General features: G+C 42.9%; 1 protein-coding gene across 1 annotated transcript in view; it reads left to right on the top strand.

Moving 5' to 3' along the window:
• The window catches only part of LOC122798188 (squalene monooxygenase-like), a 647,600-nt gene extending 622,235 nt beyond the window's left edge, over nucleotides 1-25,365 (top strand). The window contains exon 10 of the mRNA XM_044066935.1: nucleotides 24,557-25,365. Within this exon, the coding sequence (XP_043922870.1) occupies nucleotides 24,557-24,749 (193 nt within the window). The 3' untranslated portion in view covers nucleotides 24,750-25,365. The remainder of the gene's footprint in view (nucleotides 1-24,556) is intronic.
• The last annotated feature ends 1,826 nt before the right edge of the window (nucleotides 25,366-27,191 follow it).

Genomic DNA, 27,191 nt, shown 5'->3' with positions numbered 1-27,191 from the left:
GGGGCAGGGTTGAGGTTAGGTATCTATAGCACTGGGGTTATAAGCAGGGCAGGGTTGGGTTTAGGTATCTGTAACATGGGGTAAAAGCAGGGGTAGAGTCAGGGTTAGGTATCTGTAACAGTGGGGTTAGAAGCAGGGTAAGGGTTAGGTATCTGTAACACCAAGATTAGAAGTAGGAGCAGGGTGCGGGTTAGGTATCTGTAACACTGGTGTTAGAAACAGGGTAAGCATCAGGCTTAGATATCTGTAACACTAGGGTTAGAAGTGGGGTCAGGGTTGGGTATCTGTAACACTAGGATTAGAAGCAGGGCAGGGTTCAATATCTGTAACACTAGGGTTAGAAGCAGGGGTTGCGTCAGGGTTAGGTATCTGTAACACTGGAGTTAGAAGCAGGGGCAGGATTGGGATAATGTATCAGTAACACTGGGGTTAGAACTTCAATGGTGGCTGGTGACTTCAAATCAAAGGGGGGGCTTCATGAGACAGCTGAATGGGTATGGCCAATGGGAAGGGGTGTGACCAATGAAAAAAGGGAGGGGCTATGCTCAAAACCACAAACATTTACTTTAATTAAATACGCTACCCTGGGTGCTAAACTGTCATTATGAGAGTCCAATCAAGACAAAGTGAAGCGTAGAAGAATAAAAATATTTCAATGCATTGGCTGCATGACAGCTTACTTAATATCTAGATGGAAACAAAAAGGTTGTGAGGCCTGAAAAAATAAATTACTTTTTAAATACATTACTAGAATGCCAGTTAAATGAAGTATAAGAACAAGCAGCACTCAACTCAAACCACTTCTCCTTGCACTGCAGTTCTAATTATAATTTATATTCAGCTTTATTAAACTACCAAGTAACATGCTGAAAGTAGCAATCTCTGTGATGCCCCCACTTGTAAAAATGTTTCTTATCCAAAAAAGACCTGCTGCCTGACAACTATCTACTTGTTTCATGGGGAAAACATGATCAAAGTAAAAAATGAAAAGCAAACAAGAAACAAGCTCAAGATACATTGCTTAAAGGATTACTGTACAGGTTATGGACCACACATGATAGATTGGCATTCTGTTTAGTTTAGTTTGCGGGTAAAGCCTGCAGAGATGATTGGAAGTCTTCAACAAGTGTAATGAGCTTCTTAAAATAATGTAATCCTGTCCTTTATTACAAATACTGTCATATGCATTTCAATACCCAAGGCTTATACATTATCTAGTTAAGTATTCTCTGCATGGCAACAACAGAAAGGCTTTCAATGTTGGCAATTCTTTAACAGTGTGCTTATTAAAGCTTACTTGAATCTTACAATCTCAGACAAGCTTACCTGATGGTCATTAAAGCATTGTTACTTAAACACAGAGCAACAGTCACTTTAATGGTATGAAATCTGAAACTAAAATGTCTGTCATTATTTTCTAACTTCAGTCTTTAATGCTTTGCCACTAATTTGCCAAAAAAAAAAACACAATTTTATGAAAAATGGACCAAAAGTGTGATGCAAAAATATAAACTAGCCACACAATACAGCTGGGAACCCATCAAAGAAGGGACACATTTTTAATATTAGTACTGCTAACTTGAGCACCTGACAAAATAAAATAATCTATATGAATTTCTGAAATAAAAGTAATCTATAACTTTGATTATTACAGTTATTTCTTAATTGTAAACCATCCATGTTTTCCAAAATTGCTATTTTTGTGGAGGGATTATTAGGGGAAGAGCAACATTTTGAGCCAAAATCAGGGACATTTGAGAGGTTTGGCTATGCCTAATTCTGTAAAGCAATTTATTTGCATGTACCTCTCAACCTGTTAATGCAATAAATCTGGACAAGGCCAAATATATTGAGGAAAAATATAAACAGTACTAAAATTGCTCTTGTAAAAACTGAGACAGTTGATAGAATAACAAGTCTTACTTTAGCATGCATTTTTTTGAAGGTTAAGAAGTCTGAAACTCAGTTTGTCATTATTTAGTGACTTAATTCCTAAATGATTTGCCAGAAAACCACAAATTTTATGAGGAACAAACCAAAAATAAGAAGCAAATATATACTCATTCTGTGAAAATCTGGACAGTTGGGAGGTATAGTTTAGCTGGGGCTGTCTTTGAGTTTGCCGCCCTTCCCCCTTACAAATTCCTGGTCGAATGGATCCTCCCCCCTGCAGCCATTCCAATGATACATTACTTGGCTATTTCACTCCATTTACCATAAACACTAATGTGCATACTGCTTTACTTCTATGATGATTTGGACTTCATTTGAAAGTTATATTTTGCATTTTACAGCACAAACACTAAGACATCTGCTAAACAAAGCAATGCAGTTTCACAATGAAAGCAGACTTAGCATTAAAACATCTCTGCCCTTGAAACTCACATTCATTGAAACAGCACTGAAACCCACATTCAAAGAAAATACATTTTGCCAGTGGCAGATAAAGATTAACTCTGGGCTGTTTTCAAATCATAGGCCCCTTGCACATGAAACATACATGTGCTCTTTGATACACCTTCCTGATTGTACTAAATTACATTCCATGTACAGTACAGTACAGTTGTTAGAGGGTGTTTTAAATTTATTGTTTTGAACATTTTTCCAGTAAACAATGAAATAAAATGCATGCACCAATGACAAAACTGCCCAAGCCAGAATATTTTTCCATTGACAATGAAACGAAATGCATGCACCAATAATGACAAAACTGACCAGTTCAGAACATTTCTATCATAAAAGTCTACTCAAACTTCTACAGTCCACCATTATCAGTAAATATGCACACTCTCTGAAGAAGTAAAGTCATCTAAATAATTCCACATTAAAGAAATTTGTAACTAATGAAGAGGTTGCTGCTAGCAAACACCTTTATATTTTATGGTTTCATCGAAAAATAAATTGGCTATATTACATTAAAAATGATAAGCTAGTAATATTGCAGTAGGAAATGGATGGCAAACTGATAACAAGTTCGTAGTTAGTATCTTCGCCAAAGAGGATATTCCCAGTACGGCAGCATCCGCCTCTTGTGGGAGTAGAACCCACAGCCTTCTGCATCAAAAGCAAGTACACAACCTGTTGTGCTATTAACAATACAAACAGGAATAGCATAAGCAGCACTAAACTTCTCTTCCCCTGCAGCTCTCAGCTCCTTGTAAAATCTACTCAATATTCAACTGCATCTCAACTTCACAGCACAAGAAATCTGGAAAAAGCCAAAATTTAATGGGGGGGGTCAAAAGCCCAAAAAACAGAGACACATTAAACATTGCTTGCATAATCTTGGAAAGTTGCTAGAATAAAATGCTGTGTTACCACCATACATTTTACTGCCAAGGTCCCTGTGCAAAACAGTCAGAGCAACATACCACTACACCAAATCAGCTGCTTTGTGAAAGCGAGGAAGACTGAAATTTAAATGGCTATCATTTAGTGTTTTCAGTTCTCACCATAGCTGTCAACCTCTTAGCACAAAACACCTTGACAAACCCAGTAATGAGGGAATACAGTTCTCAAACATATTCAGTGAATTCAGTTCTTGCCATAGCTGTCAACCTTAGCACAAAAAACCTGGACGAAGCCAATAAAGGGGGAATACTGCGGTGGTCGTGCTGCGCTGGCATTGTCGCCTCCTAATGCGATGTTGTCCTGTTCGATTCTCAGCTAAAGTGTCTTCTGTTTGGAGACATGCATGAATGGACGTACCTTCGTTGAAGGTTGTGTGTCAGGGCTGGCAACTTGGCATGTAAATATCTGCTGCCAATCATTAGCAGAGTTCCGCTGTTGCGACCCCTCACAGGGAAAAGCCAAAAGACACAACAACAACAACAACAGTCCCAACAATAGGGACAAATTTCAAATATTCATCTTATAAACTTAGAAAATTGGTAGAATAAAAGGTTTTGTGTTGCTATGTATTTTCTGAAGAATATGTTGTTGTCTTTCAGCTTTTTCCAGTTAGGGGTCACCACAACAGAACTCCAGTCCGCTAATTATTGGCAGTTGATTTTCATGAATGCCGAGGTGCCCGCTCGACGTTCAACCTTTAGTGAAGGTATGCCCATTTACGCATGTCTTTCAAACGGCCACCCGACCACAGGGAGGACATGCAGACTCCACACAGAAGGCACTCCCCACACTCCAGCCAAGAATTGAACGGGATAACCTCTTGCTGTGAGGCAACAACACTACTGCTGCACAACCACAGATTATTTTCTGAAGAATATGAAGTCTGAAATTCAAATGCCTGTCAATTTTGCTTATTTAATATTTGTTAACCAGGAAAGTCTGACGGAACAAAAACAATTTTCAGCAGAGGCCCAGGGAGAAATACTGCAGACACATATCTTTGTAAAATGGCAGGACAGCACAGCAAACCCATGAAGGAGATACAGACTCCACACAGAAGGAACCCCAGCCAAGAATCAAACATGAAAACCTATAGCTGTGAGGCAACAATGCTACCACTAAACCATCAAATATTTAAAGGGTTAAACATTCAGAAACCTGAAGTCTGAAATTCAAATGCCTGTCAATTTTATTTAACATTTGTTAGCCAGGACAGTCTGACTTGGAACAAAAAAACAATTTTCAGCAGAGGCCCAGGAAGAAATAATTCAGACACATGTCTTTGTAACATGGGAGGACATAAAAGCAAACTCACACAAACACAGGGAGAAGATGCAGACCCCACACAGAAAGCACCACAGCCAAGAATCAAACCTAAGAACCTGTAGCTGTCAGGCAACAATGCTACCACTGCACCATCAAATATCGAAGCATTACAATGTTTAGAAACTGCAGATATTATGAGGAACAGAACAAATCAGATATGAGGCAAAAATCTGCAGTTTTTTTTTACAAATGGTGGTGGGTAGGGAATTCAGGCCCTTACCACCTACATACAAGGTACAGGGCTCAAGCTTGAGGTATTCCCTACTACACTCCCATGAGTGTGCTCTAGCCACCAGTATATAGCAAATGGGGCATTTCACACACACACACACACACACCCCAGTGCTTACCTTGCTGATGAGCCAAAAGCCTAGATAACTGCTCACCTTGCTAACAACATTATTTGCCTAGATAACTGCTCACCTTTCTGCTGATGATATCCACACAGTCCCTTTGCTGCCGCTGAGCAACGCTATTCCTCGTGATTGGTCCAGCGCACATCCGAACAGTCCAAAATCCTTGTGATTGGTCCAGTGCACCTTGTTAGTTGCATATTGATTGGTTCAGCCTGCTGCAGTCCGGAGTGCCTCCATTTTGTGATGTCACCACTGCACAGACTGCTTGGTATAGTGGGGCCACGATGTCTTTCCCCCTATCTAGACTGCTGAGAAAGCAGTCTGAGAGTGTTCCTGTGTATCTAGAGTGTGTGTGCATGCACAGACTTCTGGAAATTACTGTGTTTGCTTTTGTGTTTCTCAGTTTTATTTTTATTTGTTTTCTAGGTAGGAAGGCTGCAGTCCTGCAGTCCGTTAGCATGAGCCGCCCCTGGTTAGAAGCAGGGGCAGGGTTGGGGTAAGGTATCTGTGTCACTGGGGTTAGATATAGGTATAGGGTCAAGGTTAGGTATCTAATAACATTGGGTCCGAAACAGGGTCACGGTTAGGTATCTGTAACTGTGGCATTAGAAGCAGGGGAAGGGTCAGGGTTAGGTATCTGTAACATTGGGGTTAGAAGGAGGGGCACAGTTGGGTATCTGTAACACTGGAGTTAGAAGCTGGGGCAGGGCCGGAGTTAGGTACCTGTAATGCTGGGGTTGAAGCATGGGCAGAGTCAGGGTAGACAGAGTTTGAAGCAGGAGCAGCATTAGGGTTAGGTATGTGTAACACTGGGGTTAGAACAGGGGCAGGGTTGGAGTTAGGTGTATGTAACACTGGGGTTAGAAGCATGGGCAGAGTTGGGCTTAGTTATCTGTAACCCTTGCATGTATATAACACGTGCATGTATATCTAATTGAAAATTAGTCAGCCAAATGCAGACTCTGTTCGCAGATTCCCATAGTGTCGTTTTTCTTCAAAAACACTTTTTTTCCACTGCATGGATTACCAGGAGGAATGGTTTTTGGGGGGGGTGGGGTGCTTTCTGTTATTGTAATTGCCTGTCTATGCTAAAGCTGAATCTTTTGGATATACAAATGTTTCTATATTGTGGGTGTGAGTGTATGTTCTGTTTACAGGTTAGACTTAGAATAAGGTCTAGATAAGGGGATAAGTGTGCATGTGTGGTGGTGTAATCAAACTATGTGTATGTGTTAGTCTTGGGTAGTAGAATTGTTTGAAATAGTGTTTTTCATACAATAATCTGTAATACTGAGGTTAGAAGCAGGGGCACGGTTAGGTATCTGTAACACTGGGATTAGAAACAGGGTTAAGGTTAGGCCCCTGTCACACTAGGGACAGTAGGGTTACAAGTAGGGGCACGGTAGAGGTTAGGTATCTGTAACACTGGGGTTAGAAAAAGGGTCATGGGTTAGGTATCTGTAACACTAGGGTGAAAAATAGGGGCAGGGTCGGGATTCAGTATCTGTAACACTGGGATTAGAAGCAGGGGCAGAGTCAGGGATAGGTATCTGTAACACTGGGGTCAGAAGTAGGGGCAGGGTTGAGATGAGGTATCTGTAACACTGGGGGCAGAAGCAGTGTCAACATCAGGCTCGGGTTAAGTATCTGTAACACTGGGGTCAGAAAAAGTCGGGTTAGGTATCTGTAACACTAGGGTTAGAAGCAGGGTCAGGGTTAGATATCTATAACAACAGGGTCAGAAGCAGGGGCAGGGTTAGGTATCTGTAACACTGGAGTTAGAAGCAGAGGCAGGGTTGGGGTTGGGTATCTCTAACTCTGGGGTTAAAAGCAGGGGCAGGGTAGTGGTTAGGTATCTGTAACACTGGAGTTAGAAGCAGGGTCAGGGATAGGTATCTGTACTGTAACACTAGGGGTAGAAGCAGGGGCAGTGTTAGGGTTAGGTACCTAATAAAATTGAGGTCAGAAGCAGGGCAAGGGTAGGGTTAGGTATCTATAATACTGAGGTCAGAAGCTAGGTCAGGCTTAGGTATCTCTAACACTGAGGTAAGAAGCAAGGGCAGGGTTGAGGTTAGGTATCTAATAACATTGGGGTTAGAAGAAGGGGAAGGGGTAGGGTTAGGTATTTAACACTGGGGTAAGAAGCAGGGTCAGGGTTAGCCATCTGTGACACTGCTGTTAGAAGCAAGGGCAGGGTCAGAGTTAGGTATTTGTAACTCTGGGGTCAGACACAGGGGCAGGATTGGGCTTACATATCTGTAATGCTTTGGTTAGAAGCAGGGGCAGGGTTAGATATCTGTAACACTAGGATTAGAACAGGGGCTGGGTTGGAGTTAGGTTTCTCTAACACTGGGGTTAGAAGTAGGGGCAGGGTTGGGGTTAGGTACATTTAGCACTGGGGTTATAAGTAGGGCAGGGCAGCGTTTATGTATCTGTAACATGGGGTAAAAGCAGGGGTAGAGTCAGGGTTAGGTATCTGTAACACTGGGGTTAGAAGCAGGGTAAGGGTTAGGTATCTGTAACACTGGGGTTAGAAGCAGGGTCAGCGTCAAGGTTAGATAATTGTAACACTAGGGTTAGAAGTGGGGTCAGGGTTGGGTATCTGTAACACTAGGGTTAGAAGCAGGGCAGGGTCAGGGATTAATATCTGTAACACTAGGGTTAGAAGCAGGGGTTGGGTCAGGGTTAGGTATCTAGTTAGAAGCAGGGGCAGGACTGGGGTTGGGTATCTGTAACACTGAGGTTAGATGCAGGGACAGGGTTGGAGTGAGGTGTCTGTAACACTGCGGTTAGAAATGCAGTGGTGTCTGGTGACTTCAAATCAAAGGGGGGCTGGAGGAGACAGCTGAATGGGTGTGGCCAGTGGAAAGGGGTGTGGCCAACTAGAAAGGGGAGGAGCTATGCTCAAAACCACAAAAAATAACTTTAATTAAATATGCTGCCCTGGGTGCCAAACCATCACTATGAGAGTCTAAGCAAGACAAAATGAAGTGTAGAAGAATAAAAATATTTCAATGCATTGGCTGCATGACAGCTTACTTAATATCTAGATGAAACAAAAAGGTTGTGAGGCATGAAAAAATAAATTACTTTTTAAATACATTACTGGAATGCCAGTCAAAATCAAGTATAAGAACAAGCAGCATTCAACTCAAACCACTTCTCTTTGCACTGCAGTTCTAATTATAATTTATATTCAGCTTTATTAAACTACCAAGTAACATGCTGAAAGTAGCAATCTCTGTGATGCCCCCACTTGTAAAAATGTTTCTTATCCAAAAAAGACCTGCTGCCTGACAACTATCTACTTGTTTCATGGGGAAAACATGATCAAAGTAAAAAATGAAAAGCAAACTAGAAACAAGCTCAAGATACATTGCTTAAAGGATTACTGTACAGGTTATGGACCACACATGATAGATTGGCATTCTGTTTAGTTTGCGGGTAAAGCCTGCAGAGATGACTGGAAGTTCCCAACAAGTGTAATGAGCTTCTTAAAATAATGTAATCCTGTCCTTTATTACAAATACTGTCATATGCATTTCAATACCCAAGGCTTATACATTATCTAGTTAAGTATTCTCTGCATGGCAACAACAGAAAGGCTTTCAATGTTGGCAGTTCTTTAATAGTATGCTTATTAAAGCTTACTTGAATCTTACAATCTCAGACAAGCTTACCTGATGGTCATTAAAGCATTGTTACTTAAACACAGAGCAACAGGCACTTTGAGTAATAAACATAAATCAACAGTACAAAAATATGACAGAAACCAGACCATTCTGCAAAATCAAGGACAGATGAAAAAACACTGTAATACTTGTGTCTACCTTGGATGGGGGGATACTCTGCACATTTACACTGCATAACTGCTCCTTGCCTTGCTTGGACACATCCAGAGTCACTACATGGGGGAGTGGGGTGCAACAAGTATGTCACAATTTGAACTGTCTCTGGCTGACTGTGATGACCCTGACTCATTTGTCATACCTCTCAACCTCAGAGCAAGGAATCTGGACAAAGCCATACATAGAAGTGGGACAAAGGCCCAAAGATAAGGACAATTTTTAAATATTGATCTTATAAACTTACAAAGATAATAGAATAGTAGGTATTGCATTAGTATGAATTTTCTGAATGGTATGAAATCTGAAACTCAAATGTCTGTCATTATTTTCTAACTTTAGTCTTTAATGATTTGCCACTAATTTGCCAAAAAACACAATTTTATGAAAAATGGGCCAAAAATGTGATGCAAAAATATAAACTAGCCAGACAATACAGCTGGGAACCTGTCAAAGAAGGGACACTTTTTAAATATTAGTACTGCTAACTTGAGCAGCTGACAAAATAAAATAATCTACATGCATTTCTGAAATAAAAGTAATCTATAACTCTGATTATTACAGTTATTTTTTAATTGTAAACCATCCATGTTTTTTCCAAAATTGCTATTTTGTGGAGGGATTATTAGGGAAGAGCAACATTTTTAGCCAAAATCAGGGACAGTTGATATGTTTGGCTATGCCTAATTCTATAAAGCAATTTATTTGCATGTACCTCTCAACCTGTTAATGCAATAAATCTGGACAAGGCCAAATATATTGGGGGAACATATAAAGAGTACTAAAAATTGCTCTTTTAAAAACTGAGACAGGCACCTGTCACACTAGGGTCACTAGGGTTACAAGTAGGGGCACGGTAGGGGTTAGGTATCTGTAACACTGGGTTAGAAAAAGGGTCATGAGTTAGGTATCTGTAACACTAGGGTGAAAAACAGGGGCAGAGTTGGGATTCGGTATCTGTAACACTGGGATTAGAAGCAGGGGCAGAGTCAGGGATAGGTATCTGTAACACTGGGGTCAGAAGTAGGGGCAGGGTTGAGATGAGGTATCTGTAACACTGGGGTCAGAAGCAGTGTCAACATCAGGCTCAGGGTTAAGTATCTGTAACACTGGGGTCAGAAAAAGAATCGGGTTGGGTATCTGTAACACTAGGGTTAGAAGCAGGGTCAGGGTTAGATATCTATAACAACAGGGTCAGAAGCAGGGGCAGGGTTAGGTATCTGTAACACTGGAGTTAGAAGCAGGGTCAGGAATAGGTATCTGTACTGTAACACTAGGGGTAGAAGCAGGGGCAGCGTTAGGGTTAAGTACCTAATAAAATTAAGGTCAGAAGCAGGGGCAAGGGTAGGGTTAGGTATCTATAACACTGAAGTCATAAGCTAGGTCAGGCTTAGGTATCTCTAACACTGAGGTAAGAAGCAAGGGCAGGGTTGGGGTTAGGTATCTAATAACATTGGGGTTAGAAAAAGGGGAAGGGGTATTGTAGGTATTTAATACTGGGGTAAGAAGCAGGGTCAGGGTTAGACATCTGTGACACCGGGGTTAGAAGTAAGGGCAGGGTCAGAGTTAGGTATTTGTAACTCTGGGGTCAAAAGCAGGGGCAGGATTGGGGTTACATATCTGTAATGCTTTGGTTAGAAGCAGGGGCAGGGTTAGATATCTGTAACACTAGGATTAGAACAGGGGCTGGGTTGGAGTTAGGTTTCTCTAACACTGGGGTTAGAAGTAGGGGCAGGGTTGGGGTTAGGTACATTTAGCACTGGGGTTATAAGTAGGGCAGGGCTGTGTTTATGTATCTGTAACATGGGGTAAAAGCAGGGGTAGAGTCAGGGTTAGGTATCTGTAACACTGGGGTTAGAAGCAGGGTAAGGGTTAGGTATCTGTAACACTGGGGTTAGAAGCAGGGTCAGCGTCAAGGTTAGATATCTGTAACAATAGGGTTAGAAGTGGGGTCACGGTTGGGTGTCTGTAACACTAGGTTTAGAGGCAGGGCAGGGTCAGGGTTTAATATCTATAACACTAGGGTTAGAAGCAGGGGTAGGGTCAGGGTTATGTATCTGTAACACTGGAGGTACAAACAGGGCAGGATTGGGGTCAGGTATCTGTAACACTGAGATTAGATGCAGGGACAGGGTTGGAGTAAGGTGTCTGTAACACTGGGGTTAGAAGCAGGAGCAGGGTTGTGGTAAGGTATCTGTGTCACTGGGGTTAGATATAGGTGTAGGGTCAAGGTTATGTATCTAATAACATTGGGTCCGAAACAGGGTCAGGGTTAGGTATCTGTAACTCTGGCATTAGAAGCAGGGGAAGGGTCAGGGTTAGGTATCTGTAACATTGGGGTTAGAAGGAGGGGCACAGCTGGGTATCTAACACTGGGGTTAGAAGCCGGGGCAGGGCCAGGGTTAGGTACCTATAATGCTGGGGTTGAAGCATGGGCAGGGTCAGGGTTAGATAGAGTTTGAAGCAGGGGCAGCGTCTGGGTTAGGTATGTGTAACACTGGGGTTAGAACAGGGGCAGGGTTGGAGTTAGGCGTATGTAACACTGGGGTTAGAAGCATGGGCAGAGTTGGGATTAGTTATCTGTAACCCTTGCATGTATGTAACACGTGCATGTATATCTAATTGAAAATCAGGCAGCCAAATGCAGACTTTGTTCGCAGATTCCCATAGTGTCGTTTTTTTCAAAAACACTTTTTTTCCATTGCATGGATTACCAGGAGGAATGTTTTTTTTTGGGGGGGGGTGCTTTCTGTTGTAATTGCCTGCCTATGCTAAAGCTGAATCTTTTGGATATACAAAAGTTTCTATATTGTGGGTGTGAGTGTATATTCTGTTTACAGGTTAGCCTTAGAGTAATGGCTAGATAAGGGGATAAGTGTGCATGTGTGGTGGTGTAATCAAACTATGTGTGTGTGTTAGTCTTGCATAGTAGAATTGTTTGAAATAGTGTTTTTCATACAATAATCTGTAATACTGAGGTTAGAAGCAGGGGCAGGGTTAGGTATCTGTAACACTGTGATTAGAAACAGGGTTAAGGTTAGGCATCTGTCACACTAGAGTCACTAGGGTTAGAAGCAAGGGCACAGTAAAGGTTGGGTAACTGTAACACTGGGGTTAGAAGAAGGGTCATGGGTTAGGTATCTGTAACACTAGGGTGAAAAACAGGGGCGGTGGTGGGATTCGGTAGCTGTAACACTGGGATTAGAAGCAGGGGCAGAGTCGGGGATAGGTCTCTGTAACACTGGGGTCAGACGTAGGGGCAGGGTTGGGGTTATGTATGTGTAACACTGGGATTAGAAGTAAGGGCAGGGTTGAGATGAGGTATCTGTAACACTGGCATCAGAAGCAGTGTCAACATTAGGCTCAGGGTTAAGTATCTGTAACACTGGGGTCAGAAGCAGAGTCGGGGTTAGGTATCTGTAACACTAGGATTAGAAGCAAGGTCAGGGTTAGGTATTTATAACAACAGGGTGAGAAGCAGGGGCAGGGTTAGGTATCTGTAACACTGGAGTTAGAAGCAGAGGCAGGGTTGGGGTTAGGTATCTGTTACACTGGGGTTATAAGCAGGGGCAGGGTAGGGGTTAGGTATCTCTAATACTGGGGTTAGTAGCAGGGTGTGGGTTAGGTATCTGTAACACTAGGGTTAGAAGCAGGGGCAGGGTAGTGGTTAGGTATGTGTAACACTGGAGTTAGAAGCAGGGTCAGAGATAGTTATCTGTACTGTAATACTAGGGGTAGAAGCAAGGGCAGTGTTAGGATTATGGTACCTAATAAAATTGAGGTCAGAAGCAGGGGCAAGGGTAGGGTTAGGTATCTATAACACTGGGGTCAGAAGCTAGGTCAGGCTTAGGCATCTCTAACACTGAGGTAAGAAGCAGGGGCAGGGTTGGGGTTAGGTATCTAATAACATTGGGATTAGAAGAAGGGGCAGGGGTAGGGTTAGGTATTTAACACTGGGGTAAGAAGCAGGGTCAGGGTTAGCCACCTGTGACACTGGGGTTAGAAGCAAGGGCAGGGTCAGAGTTAGCTATTTGTAACTCTGGGGTCAGAAGCAGGGGCAGGATTGGGGTTACATATCTGTAATGCTTTGGTTAGAAGCAGGGGCAGGGTTAGATATCTGTAACACTAGGATTAGAACAGGGGCTGGGTTGGAGTTAGGTTTCTCTAACACTGGGGTTAGAAGTAGGGGCAGGGTTGGGGTTAGGTACATTTAGCACTGGGGTTATAAGTAGGGCAGGGCTGCGTTTATGTATCTGTAACATGGGGTAAAAGCAGGGGTAGAGTCAGGGTTAGGTATCTGTAACACTGGGGTTAGAAGCAGGGTAAGGGTTAGGTATCTGTAACACTGGGGTTAGAAGCAGGGTCAGCGTCAAGGTTAGATATCTGTAACAATAGGGTTAGAAGTGGGGTCACGGTTGGGTGTCTGTAACACTAGGTTTAGAGGCAGGGCAGGGTCAGGGTTTAATATCTATAACACTAGGGTTAGAAGCAGGGGTAGGGTCAGGGTTATGTATCTGTAACACTGGAGGTACAAACAGGGGCAGGATTGGGGTCAGGTATCTGTAACACTGAGATTAGATGCAGGGACAGGGTTGGAGTAAGGTGTCTGTAACACTGGGGTTAGAAGCAGGAGCAGGGTTGTGGTAAGGTATCTGTGTCACTGGGGTTAGATATAGGTGTAGGGTCAAGGTTATGTATCTAATAACATTGGGTCCGAAACAGGGTCAGGGTTAGGTATCTGTAACTCTGGCATTAGAAGCAGGGGAAGGGTCAGGGTTAGGTATCTGTAACATTGGGGTTAGAAGGAGGGGCACAGCTGGGTATCTAACACTGGGGTTAGAAGCCGGGGCAGGGCCAGGGTTAGGTACCTATAATGCTGGGGTTGAAGCATGGGCAGGGTCAGGGTTAGATAGAGTTTGAAGCAGGGGCAGCGTCTGGGTTAGGTATGTGTAACACTGGGGTTAGAACAGGGGCAGGGTTGGAGTTAGGCGTATGTAACACTGGGGTTAGAAGCATGGGCAGAGTTGGGATTAGTTATCTGTAACCCTTGCATGTATGTAACACGTGCATGTATATCTAATTGAAAATCAGTCAGCCAAATGCAAACTTTATTCACAGATTCCCATAGTGTCATTTTTTTTTTCAAAAACACTTTTTTTCCATTGCATGGATTACCAGGAGGAATGTTTTTTTTTTGGGGGGGGGGTGCTTTCTGTTGTAATTGCCTGCCTATGCTAAAGCTGAATCTTTTGGATATACAAAAGTTTCTATATTGTGGGTGTGAGTGTATATTCTGTTTACAGGTTAGCCTTAGAGTAATGGCTAGATAAGGGGATAAGTGTGCATGTGTGGTGCTGTAATCAAACTATGTGTGTGTGTTAGTCTTGCATAGTAGAATTGTTTGAAATAGTGTTTTTCATACAATAATCTGTAATACTGAGGTTAGAAGCAGGGGCAGGGTTAGGTATCTGTAACACTGTGATTAGAAACAGGGTTAAGGTTAGGCATCTGTCACACTAGAGTTAGAAGCAAGGGCACAGTAAAGGTTGGGTAACTGTAACACTGGGGTTAGAAGAAGGGTCATGGGTTAGGTATCTGTAACACTAGGGTGAAAAACAGGGGCGGGGGCGGGATTCGGTAGCTGTAACACTGGGATCTGAAGCAGGGGCAGAGTCGGGGATAGGTCTCTGTAACACTGGGGTCAGACGTAGGGGCAGGGTTGGGGTTATGTATGTGTAACACTGGGATTAGAAGTAAGGGCAGGGTTGAGATGAGGTATCTGTAACACTGGCATCAGAAGCAGTGTCAACATTAGGCTCAAGGTTAAGTATCTGTACCACTGGGGTCAGAAGCAGAGTCGGGGTTAGGTATCTGTAACACTAGGATTAGAAGCAAGGTCAGGGTTAGGTATTTATAACAACAGGGTGAGAAGCAGGCGCAGGGTTAGGTATCTGTAACACTGGAGTTAGAAGCAGAGGCAGGGTTGGGGTTAGGTATCTGTTACACTGGGGTTATAAGCAGGGGCAGGGTAGGGGTTAGGTATCTCTAATACTGGGGTTAGTAGCAGGGTGTGGGTTAGGTATCTGTAACACTAGGGTTAGAAGCAGGGGCAGGGTAGTGGTTAGGTATGTGTAACACTGGAGTTAGAAGCAGGGTCAGAGATAGTTATCTGTACTGTAATACTAGGGGTAGAAGCAAGGGCAGTGTTAGGATTATGGTACCTAATAAAATTGAGGTCAGAAGCAGGGGCAAGGGTAGGGTTAGGTATCTATAACACTGGGGTCAGAAGCTAGGTCAGGCTTAGGCATCTCTAACACTGAGGTAAGAAGCAGGGGCAGGGTTGGGGTTAGGTATCTAATAACATTGGGATTAGAAGAAGGGGCAGGGGTAGGGTTAGGTATTTAACACTGGGGTAAGAAGCAGGGTCAGGGTTAGCCATCTGTGACACTGGGGTTAGAAGCAGGGCAGGGTCTGAGTTAGGTATTTGTAACTCTGGGTCAGGGGCAGGATTGGGGTTACATATCTGTAATGCTTTGGTTAGAAGCAGGGGCAGGGTTAGATATCTGTAACACTAGGATTAGAACAGGGTCTGGGTTGGAGTTAGGTGTCTCTAACACTGGGGTTAGAAGTAGGGGCAGGGTTGGGGTTAGGTACATTTAGCACTGGGGTTATAAGTAGGGCAGGGCTGCGTTTATGTATCTGTAACATGGGGTAAAAGCAGGAGTAGAGTCAGGGTTAGGTATCTGTAACACTGGGGTTAGAAGCAGGGTAAGGGTTAGGTATCTGTAACACTGGGGTTAGAAGCAGGGTCAGCGTCAAGGTTAGATATCTGTAACAATAGGGTTAGAAGTGGGGTCAGGGTTGGGTGTCTGTAACACTATGTTTAGAGGCAGGGCAGGGTCAGGGTTTAATATCTATAACACTAGGGTTAGAAGCAGGGGTAGGGTCAGGGTTATGTATCTGTAACACTGGAGGTACAAACAGGGGCAGGATTGGGGTCAGGTATCTGTAACACTGAGATTAGATGCAGGGACAGGGTTGGAGTAAGATGTCTGTAACACTGGGGTTAGAAGCAGGAGCAGGGTTGTGGTAAGGTATCTGTGTCACTGGGGTTAGATATAGGTGTAGGGTCAAGGTTATGTATCTAATAACATTGGGTCCGAAACAGGGTCAGGGTTAGGTATCTGTAACTCTGGCATTAGAAGCAGGGGAAGGGTCAGGGTTAGGTATCTGTAACATTGGGGTTAGAAGGAGGGGCACAGTTGGGTATCTAACACTGGGGTTAGAAGCCGGGGCAGGGCCGGGGTTAGGTACCTGTAATGCTGGGGTTGAAGCATGGGCAGGGTCAGGGTTAGATAGAGTTTGAAGCAGGGGCAGCGTCTGGGTTAGGTATGTGTAACACTGGGGTTAGAACAGGGACAGGGTTGGAGTTAGGTGTATGTAACACTGGGGTTAGAAGCATGGGCAGAGTTGGGATTAGTTATCTGTAACCCTTGCTTGTATGTAACACGTGCATATATATCTAATTGAAAATCAGTCAGCCAAATGCAGACTTTATTCGCAGATTCCCATAGTGTCATTTTTTTTTCAAAAACACTTTTTTTCCACTGCATGGATTACCAGGAGGAATGTTTTTTTTGGGGGGGAGGTGCTTTCTGTTGTAATTGTCTGTCTATGCTAAAGCTGTATCTATTGGATATACAAAAGTTTCTATATTGTGGGTGTGAGTGTATATTCTGTTTACAGGTTAGCCTTAGAGTAATGGCTAGATAAGGGGATAAGTGTGCATGTGTGGTGGTGTAATCAAACTATGTGTGTGTGTTAGTCCTGCATAGTAGAATTGTTTGAAATAGTGTTTTTCATACAATAATCTGTAATACTGAGGTTAGAAGCAGGGGCAGGGTTAGGTATCTGTAACACTGTGATTAGAAACAGGGTTAAGGTTAGGCATCTGTCACACTAGAGTCACTAGGGTTAGAAGCAAGGGCAAAGTAAGGGTTGGGTAACTGTAACACTGGGGTTAGAAGAAGGGTCATGGGTTAGGTATCTGTAACACTAGGGTGAAAAACAGGGGCGGGGTCAGGATTCGGTAGCTGTAACACTAGGATTAGAAGCAGGGGCAGAGTCGGGGATAGGTCTCTGTAACACTGTGGTCAGAAGTAGGGGCAGGGTTGGGGTTATGTACGTGTAACACTGGGGTTAGAAGTAAGGGCAGGGTTGAGATGAGGTATCTGTAACACTGGCATCAGAAGCAGTGTCAACATTAGGCTCAGGGTTAAGTATCTGTAACACTGGGGACAGAAACAGAGTCGGGGTTAGGTATCTGTAACACTAGGGTTAGAAGCAAGGTCAGGGTTAGGTAACTATAACAACAGGGTGAGAAGCAGGGGCAGGGTTAGGTATCTGTAACACTGGAGGTAGAAGCAGAGGCAGGGTTGGGGTTAGGTATCTGTTACACTGGGGTTATAAGCAGGGGCAGGGTAGGGGTTAGGTATCTCTAATACTGGGGTTAGTAGCAGGGTGTGGATTAGGTATCTGTAACACTAGGGTTAGAAGCAGGGGCAGGGTAGTGGTTAGGTATCTGTAACACTGGAGTTAGAAGCAGGGTCAGAGATAGTTATCTGTACTGTAATACTAGGGGTAGAAGCAAGGGCAGTGTTAGGATTATGGTACCTAATAAAATTGAGGTCAAAAGCAGGGGCAAGTGTAGGGTTAGGTATCTATAACACTGGGGTCAGAAGCTAGGTCAGGCTTAGGCATCTCTAACACTGAGGTAAGAAGCAGGGGCAGGGTTGGGGTTAGGTATCTAATAACATTGGGATTAGAAGAAGGGGCAGGGGTAGGGTTAGGTATTTAACACTGGGGTAAGAAACAGGATCAGGGTTAGCCATCTGTGACACTGGGGTTAGAAGCAAGGGCAGGGTCAGAGTTAGCTATTTGTAACTCTGAGGTCAGAAGCAGGGGCAGGATTGGGGTTACATATCTGTAATGCTTTGGTTAGAAGCAGGGGCAGGGTTAGATATATGTAATACTAGGGTTAGAACACTAGCAGGGTTGGAGTTAGGTGTCTCTAATGCTGGGGTTAGAAGTAGGGGCAGGGTTGGGGTTAGGTATCTATAGCACTGGGGTTATAAGTAGGGCAGGGTCGGGTTTAGTTATCTGTAACATGGGGTAAAAGCAGGGGTAGAGTCAGGGTTAGGTATCTGTAACACTGGGGTTAGAAGCAGGGTAAGGGTTATGTATCTGTAATACTATGGTTAGAAGCAGGAGCAGGGTGTGGGTTAGGTATCGGTAACACTGGGGTTAGAAGCAGGGTCAGCATCAGGGTTAGATATCTGTAACACTAGGGTTAGAAGTGGGGTTAGGGTTGAGTGTCTGTAACACTAGGGTTAGAAACAGGGGTAGGGTCAGGGTTAGGTATCTGTAACACTGGAGTTAGAAGCAGGGGCAGGATTGGGGTTAGGTATCTGTAACACTGAGATTAGATGCAGTGACAGGGTTGGAGTAAGGTGTTTGTAACACTGGGGTTAGAAGCAGGGGCAGGGTTGGTGTTAGGTACCTGTAACACAGGGATTAGAAGCAAGGTCGGGGATAGGTCACTGTAATACTGGGGTTAGAAGTAGGTGCAGGGTCAGGGTTAGGTATCTGTAACACTGGGTCAGAAGCAGGGTCAATGTCATGGTTAGGTATCTGTAACACTGGGGTTAGAAGAAGAGTCAGGGTTAGGTGTCTGTAACACTTGGGTTAGGAGCAGTGGCATGGTCTGGGTTAGGTATCTGTGATACTGGGGTTAGAAGCAATGGCAGGGATGGGGGTAGGTATTTGTAACACTGGGATTTGCAGTATGGGCAGGTTTGAGGTTAGGTATCATTTACAATGGTGTTAGAAGTAGGGGTAGGGTTGGGGTAAGGTATCTGTGTCATTGGGGTTAGATATAGAGGTAGGGTCAAGATTAGGTATCTAATAACACTGGGGTTCGAAACAGGGTCAGAGTCAAGGTTAGGTATCTGTAACACTGGGGTTAGAAGCAGGGGATGGGTCAATGTTTGGTATCTGTAACTCTGGGGTTAGAAGGAGGGGCATATTTAGGGTTTGGTATCTGGTACCCTGGGGTTAGAAGTAGCGTCTCAGTTGGGGTTAAGTATTTATCGCACTGTGGTTAGTAGTAGGGGCAGTGTTGGGGTTAGGTATCTGTAATACTGGGGTTAGAAGCAGGGTCAGGGTTAGGTATGAGTAACACTAGGGTTAGAAGCAAGGGCGGGGTGAGGGTTAGGTCTGTAACACTAGAGTTAGAATCACAGGCAGGGTTGGGGTTAGGTATCAGTAACACTAGGTCAGAAGCAGGGTTAGGGTCATAGGTATCTGCAACACTGGCGTTAGAAGCAGGGTCAGGGTTAGGTATTTGTAACACTGGGGTCAAAAGCAAGGGCAGTGTAGGGGTTATCTATCTCTAACACTGGTGTTAGAAGCAGGTTCAGGGTCAGGGCTAGGTATCTGTAACACTGGAGTTAGAAGCAGGGTCAAAGATAGGTATCTGGAACACTGGGGTTAGAAGCAGGGGCAGGGTTGAGGTTAGGTACCTAATAAAAATAAGGTCAGAAGCAGGGTCAGGGTTAGGTATCTGTTATACTGGGATAGGAAGCAGGCTCAGGGTCATGGTTAGGTAGCTGTAACAGTGAGGTTTACAAGCAGGACCAGGGTTAGGTATCTATAGCACTGGGCTTAGAAGCAGGGGCAGGATTGGGATTATGTTTGTTACTAATACTGCAGTTATAAGCAGGGTCAGGGTTAGGTATCTGTAACACTGGGGTTAGAAGTAGGGCTGGGTTGGTATTAGGTATCTATCACATTGGAATTAGAAGTAGGAGCAGGGGTGGGGCTAGGTATCTGTAACACTGGGGTTAAAAGCAGGATCAGGGTTGGGGTTTGGTATCTGTAACACTGGGCTTAAAAGCAGCGTCAGAGTTAGGTATCTGTAACACTAGGGTTAAAAGCAGGGGCAGGGTGAGGGTTAGGTGTCTCTAACACTGGGGTTAGAAACAGGGTCAGGATTAGGTGTTTGTCACACTAGAGTAAGAAGCAGGGGCAGGGTTTGGTTTCTGTAACACTGGGGTTAGAAGTAGGGACAGGGTTAAGTGTCTGTAACACTAGGGTTAGAAGCAGTGGCAGGATCAGGGCTAGGTATCTATAACACTGGGATTAGAAGCAGGGGCAGGGTTGGGGCTAGGTATCTGTAACACTGAGACTATGTGCAGGGGCAGGGTTGGGGTTAGGTATCTGTAACACTGGAGTTAGAAGCAGGGGCAGGGTAAGGTATCTGTAACACTGGAGTTAGAAGCAGGAGCAGGGTTGGTGTTAGGTATCTGTAACACAAGGGTTAGAAGCAGGGTCAGGGTTAGGTATCTGTAATACTGGGGTTAGAAGGATAGGCAAGGTCAAGGTTAGGTACCTAATAACATTGGGTTCAGAAGCAGGGGAAGGGTCAAGGTTAGGTATCTGTAACACTGGGTCAGAAGCAGGGTCAGGTTTAAGTATCTAATAACAGTGGGGTTAAAAGAAGGGGCAGGAGCAGGCTTAGGTATCTATAACACTTGGTTCAGAAACAGGGTCAGGGTTATGATCACATATCTATAACACTGGGGTTAGAAGAAGGGGCAGAGTCTGGGTTAGATATCTGTAACACTGGGTTAGGAGCAGGGGTAGGGTTGGGGATAGTTATCTCTAACACTGGGGTTAGAAGAAAGGGCAGGGTTGGGGTTAGGTATCTGTAGCACTGGGGTTAGATGTCATGGCAGGGTTGGGGTTAGGTATCTGTAGCACTGGGGTTAGATGTCAGGGCAGGGTCAGGGTTAGGTTCTAATAACATTGGGTTTAGAAGCAGGGGCAGAGTCAGGGTTAGGTATCTGTAACACTGGGATTAGAAGCAGGGTCAATGTTAAGTATCTGTGTCACTAGGGTTAGAAGCAGGGGCAGGGTTGGGGTTAGGTATCTGTAATGCTGGGATTACAAGCAGGGGCAAGGTCAGGATTAGGTGTCTTTAACACTGGGGTTAGAAGTATGGGCAGGGTTGGGGTGAGATATCTGTGTCACTGGGGTTAGATATAGAGGCAAAGTCAGGGTTAGGTATCCAATAATACTGGGGTCTGAAACAGGGGCAGGGTTAGCTATCTGTAACACTGGGGTTAGAAGGAGCGGCATGTTTAGGTATCCGTAACACTGGGGTTAAAAGCAGGGCCAGGGTTGGCGTTAGGTGTATGTAATGCTGGGGGTAAGAAGCAGGGGCAGGTTTGGGGTTAGGTATCTGTAACACTTGGGTTAGAAGCAGAAGTAGGGTTGGGGTTAGGTATCTGTAGTACTGGGGTTAAACACAGGTTCAGGGCCGGGTTTGGTATCTGCAACATTGGGGTTAGTAGCAGGGTCAGGGTTAGGTATCTGTAGCACTGGTTTTAGAAGCAGGGGCAGGCTCAAGATTAGGTATCTGTAACACTGGTTATAGAAGCAAGGGCAGGGTCAGGCTTAGATATTGGCAACACTCTGTTAGAAGTAAGGACAGGGCTTGGTATCTGTAACCATGGGCTTAGAAACAGGGTCAGTGTTAGGTATCTTTAACAGTGGGGTTAGAACCAGGGGCAGGGTCGGGGTTAGGTTTCTGTAACCCTTGGGGTAGAAGGAGACACGGGGTTCGACATCTGTAGCACTGGGGATAGAAGTTAGGTCAGAGTCAGGTTAGGTATCTGTTATGCTGGGGTTAGAAGCAGGGACATGGTTAGGGTTAGGTGTTTGTAACACTGGGGCTAGAAGTAGGGCAGGCTTTGGGTTGCGTATCTGTAACACTGGGCCAGAAGCAGGGTCAGTATCAGGGTCAGGGTTAGGTATCTGTAACACTAGAGTTAGAAGCAGGGCTGAGGTCATAGTTAGGTATCTGTAACACTGTGGTTAGAAGCAGTGTCAGGGTTAGGTATCTGTAGCACTAACGTTAGAAGCATGGTCTGGCTCAGGGTTAGGTATCTGGAACACTGGAGTTAAAAGCAGGGGCAGGGTTGGGGTTAGGTATGTGTAACACTTTGGTTAGAAGCGGAGCAGGGTAGGGGTCTGGTATCTATAACAGTGGGGTTAGAAGCGGGGCAGGGTTGGGGTTAGGTATCTGTAACACTAGGATCAGAAGCAGGGGCAGGGTCGGGGTTAGGTATGTCTAACACTGGGTTTAAAAGCAGGGTCAGGGTTTGGTATCTCTAACACTGGGGTTAGAAGCAGGAGGTAGGGTAGTGGTTAGATATCTGTAACACTGGAGTTAGAAGCAGAGTCTATGATAGGCATCTGTAACACTAGGGATAGAAGCAGAGGCAGGGTTGGGGTTAGGTACCTAATAACATTCAGGTCAGAAGCAGGGGCAGGGGCAGGGTTAGGTACCTGTAACATGGGTTCAGAAGCAGGAGCAGGGACGGGGTTAGATATCTCTAACACTGGGGTTACAAGCAGGGGCAGGGTTAGATATCTCTAACACTGGGGTTGGAAGCAGGGTCTATGATAGGTGTTTGTAACACTAGGGATAGAAGCAAGGGGCAGGGTTGGGGTTAGGTACCTAATAACATTCAGGTCAGATACAGGGGCAGGTCAGGGTTAGGTGTCTGTAACATGGTATCAGAAGCAGGGTCAGGTAAGTTATCTGCAGCACTGCAGTTAGAACCAGGGGCAGGGTTGGGGTTAGGTATTTGTAACTCTGGGGTTAGAAGCAGGGTTGGGGATAGGTATCTGTAACATTCGGGTTAGAAGCAGGTGCAGGGTTGGGGTTAGGTGCCTAATAATATTGAGGTCAGAAGGAGGGGCAGAGTCAGGGTTAGGTATCTGTAACACTGGGGTCAGAAGCTAGGTCAGGGTTAGGTATCTGTAACAATGGAGTTAGAATCAGGGTTAGGGATAGGTATCTGTAACACTAGGGTTAGAAGCAGGGGGAATGTTGGGGTTAGGTACCTAATAATATTGGGGTTAGAAGAAGGGGCAGGGGTAGGGTTAGGTATCTGTAACACTTGGGCAAGAAGCAGGGTCAGGGTCATTGTTATGTATCTAACACTGGGGTTACAAGCAGTGGCATGGTCAGGGTTAGGTATCTCTAACACTGAAGTTAGAAGCAAGGGCAGGGTCAGAGTAAGTTATTTGTAACTCTGGGGTTGGAAGCAGGGGCAGGATTGGGGTTACATATCAGTAATGCTGGGGTTAGAAGCAGGGTCAGGGTTATGTATCTGCAGCACTAGGGTTAGAAGTAGTGGCAGGGTTGAGGTTAGGTATCTGTAACACTGGGGTTAGAAGCAGGGGCAGTGTCAGGGTTAGATATCTGTAACACTGGAGTTAGAAGTAGGGGCAGCGTTGGGGTTAGGTATCTATAGCACTGGGGTTAGAAGCAGGGACAGGCTGCGGGTTAGGTATCTGTAACACTGGGTTAGATGCAGGGGCATGGTCAGGGTTAGATATCTTTAACAGTGGGGTGAGAATTAGGGGCAGGGTCGGGGTTAGGTTCATACACTACAAGTCAAAAGCATTAGGTGGATGAACTATTGCACATTGTTGTTGTCTTTCGGCTTTTCCCGGTTAGGGGTCGCCACAGTGGAACTCCGGTCCCCTAATGATTGGCAGTAGATTTTGACGAATGCCAAGGTGCCAGCTCGACGTTCAACCTTCAACGAAGGCACGCCCATTTACGCATGTCTTTCGAACGCCCACCCAACTGCAGGGAGGACATGCAGACTCCACACAGAAGGCACTCCCCGCACTCCAGCCGAGAATTGAATGGGAGAACCTCTTGCTGTGAGGCAACAATGCTACCGCTGCACCACCGCGGATGTATCAAAAACCTAAAACATAAAAAAACAGTTTAACAAATGGATCATTCTTTTAATAATAAAATAAACATAAAAAATAGTTTTAAACAGATGGCCCATTCTCTAAGTGCAATAATGCCAAGTAGGGTGTGTGTTATTGTGGAAACAGTGCTTTTGCAGGGGAGTAGAGCCCCTCAGTCTATGGAGTTGGGTGTCAGTACTTCCCTGTGTTTGAATTATTTAATCAATAACACAGATCCTTTTGGGCAGTAATGCTTGCTTTGAAGTCAGTTGTGCCAGGCAAGATAAACCTAACAGTAAGACTGCTGCATATCACTACACATTGGTTAAGAATTGTCTTGCAAAGATTGCGAAGCTGGGGTATATAAGGATGGCTGGATGTTAACATGATCAAGCTTTACTTAAGAAACTGCGAAGAGAGGATGGCAGCATGTGAATTACAGGGAGATCATTTAGCAAGAAATTAAATGTCTTTTTGACAGCTTCATATCTCATCATAAAAATATGGGAGCTCACAACTATGAGCTTAATTAAACAAACAAGCACAGCAAGACATATCTCCTCAAACCAAGTGGTCGTTTACTTCTTAAAGGTGTGTGTCTAAAGACCAATGCTTCTGTAGTCCTCTTAGAGGAACTGTCCAACTGACACCTTCTAGGAAGGATTTAACGGCTGTTCTGGAAGAAAATGATCTGTATTTTAGCACTTAACCAGTCTTTTTCTGATTTATAAGTATCATGTGCAGAATATTTCTCAATGATCATAATTTGCTTGCAAAGACTAGTCATTTCCTTTATTGTTGGAACAAACTATCATCCATATCTTTATTTGATTCACACAGATTGTCAACAAAACCATGGACTCTGATCAAGGTCTGCTTGGATATTGTACTCTGTGCTGTGTACCTTACTTTCAAGTCAGAACCCTGGTATACCAAACCTCGTGCAATCTTTAGGACCGGTGTCATGTTACATCGAGCTTCAGCACTGCTGTTACCTCTTATATTCTCAGAACTGAAACACCATGATAACTAATTTTTTTTTTTATTAATAATTTTTTATTGATATTCATGAAATATAATAATACAAGAATTAGGATATATAAATATACATATATGTCTTAAGAACATCATAACATGAAACAATAACTATTTGCAATGTCCATAACAGATATAATGTCATTATTGTGATTACATTTTATCTAGTAATTTTTAAAGCTTTAACCAAGTTAATTTTTTATGTGTCTTCTTAGTGGTTCTTTCTGAAACAGTTTGTAACTCCCTATTACATACAAGTTTAACTAATAATAAAAAATCTGCAAATGATAGGATTTCTTTACATTTCCAATTTGATGTAATGATTTTTCTTGCAATTGCAAGTAAGGACCAAAGAAGGTGCACCTGTATTTTGGGGATATGTGTTGATATCTGTGCATTGAATAGCAATAATGAGTCAGACACTTTGCACTTATCCGACCACAAGGCTTTTATGAAATGTCTGAACTCTATCCAAAATGGAGTTACTATTTTACATGTAATAAACATGTGTACCCAATCTGCACAAAGTGTTTTCTCACATCTCCAACATTTATTAAGATTATTTTTTTATATCAAATCCATCTTATGTGGGGTAATAAAGCTCCTATGGGTGTATTTCCAAGTGAAATTTTTACAAAAAGGAGATGATGTTGTGTTATTAATTGATTCTAATTCTTTTTCACGTTCTGAGAAAATGGATTTGTTTATTCTTTCGGCAAAATTCCATAAGGAGTCCTCTGTGATTTGCATATCAGTTCTTAAATATTTATATATTCTTGACAATGAGAGACTATTATTATTGTGCAATGTGTTTATTGCACAAAAAAGGAAAGTATCTTAGGTATAGGTATTGTATTGGTCATATGGCATATTTTAAATTCATTAATTATGTATTCTCTAAATATCTGTATATTCAACCAGTTGTTATGCTTTATGTTATATCTGGCCATAAGGGAATATGGTTTGTGTATATTATTACTACATAGAAACTGGTGCCAGAAAACTAATCCATTGTCTTTCATTTATTTTATTTTAAATACATTGAAAGAGTCAAGACATGTCTTTGTGCATGCTATGGGAAACATTAAAAATGTTAAGTTCTTTATCATATGATTTTTGTCCATTATCTTTTTTAAATTATTTAATATATAGTTGATGAAAAGAGTTTACTTTTATTTTTCTTGGTATTATAGATATGATCTTTGACCACAAGAAAGATTTTTTTTTATTTTCTGAGAACATATAATTGTCAATAGTTGTATCTATGTCAGATGATAAAATATTTACATGAAGATTTTTCCAGTTAGAAATATATTTGGAATTTAACCATTGACTTATCACATTAAGTACGACCAATTCTGCATAAAGTTCTAAATTTGGAAATGCGATTCCCCCATCTTTCCAGCTTCTGTAATGCCATGCATGACTAATTCTTGGCTTTTGGGGAAACCAAAGAAAATGTATTAACATATAATTTAGTCACTTCATTAATTTTTTGGATGGAGAGGCAATTAAAGTTTGAATATAGAACAAAAGTTTGGGTAATATGATCATTTTTATTAATGACAGTCTTTCTTCTATCGTGAAATACATTTTATTCCATCTATTTAAACATTCCTTAACCATAGATAATAGATATTTGTAGTTTGTTTTTAAAGTATTATTCCAGCTTGATTTTATGTATATTCCTAAGTATTTAAGGGTGTCATTTGCCCAGTTAAAATTGCTATGCTTTCTTAATAAAGTGTCTACTTTTGTATTTATTAATAAAGTTTCTGTTTTGGTGTGATTGAAACTTAGGCCTGTAACCTCTTCAAAAACTTGCAGGGATTTTGTTATATGATCTATAGAAGAATCTATATTTCCAATTGTTAGCATGATATAATCTCCAAAAAGTTGTATTTTGGAACTGTAATTTGGGTTAACAGAAAATCCCCTTATATTAGAGTTTGCTCTTATATAGTTAGCTAGAGGGTCTACTAATAATGCAAAAATAAGGGGGAGAGTGGGCAGCCTTGCTTAGTACCTTTTAGGATGTTAAGTGTACCTGATAAGAAAGCGCCAATTTTGATGAATGATATTGAGTTTACATATAATCTGTTAATTATATCAATAAAATCATGGGAGAAGTTACATACATCTAATACTTTAAATAAGTAGGGCCAATTTATGGAATCAAATGCCTTGTTTAAATCTAGGCTAATAATTTAGTTCTTTCTTTTTCTTGTTAGCATGATCTATTATGGATAGGAGTCTGATAACATTATCTTGTACTCTTCTATTTAGGACAAAGCTTGTTTGGTCATCCACTATTAGATTGGGCATCAATTGATTTAATCTGTTAGCAAATATCGATGTGAACATTTTATAGTACACATTTAATAGTGAAATGGGATGATAAGAATTTACTAGTTTGGGATCTTTGTCATGTTTTAGGATA

The sequence above is a fragment of the Protopterus annectens genome, chromosome 3.part1 (assembly GCF_019279795.1).
Source record: "Protopterus annectens isolate FY-2018-M chromosome 3.part1, PAN1.0, whole genome shotgun sequence".
In the NCBI taxonomy this organism is placed as follows: Eukaryota; Metazoa; Chordata; order Ceratodontiformes; family Protopteridae; genus Protopterus; species Protopterus annectens.
Note: the sequence above shows the minus strand (reverse complement) of the source record. Positions and strands in the feature narration are given on the sequence as shown.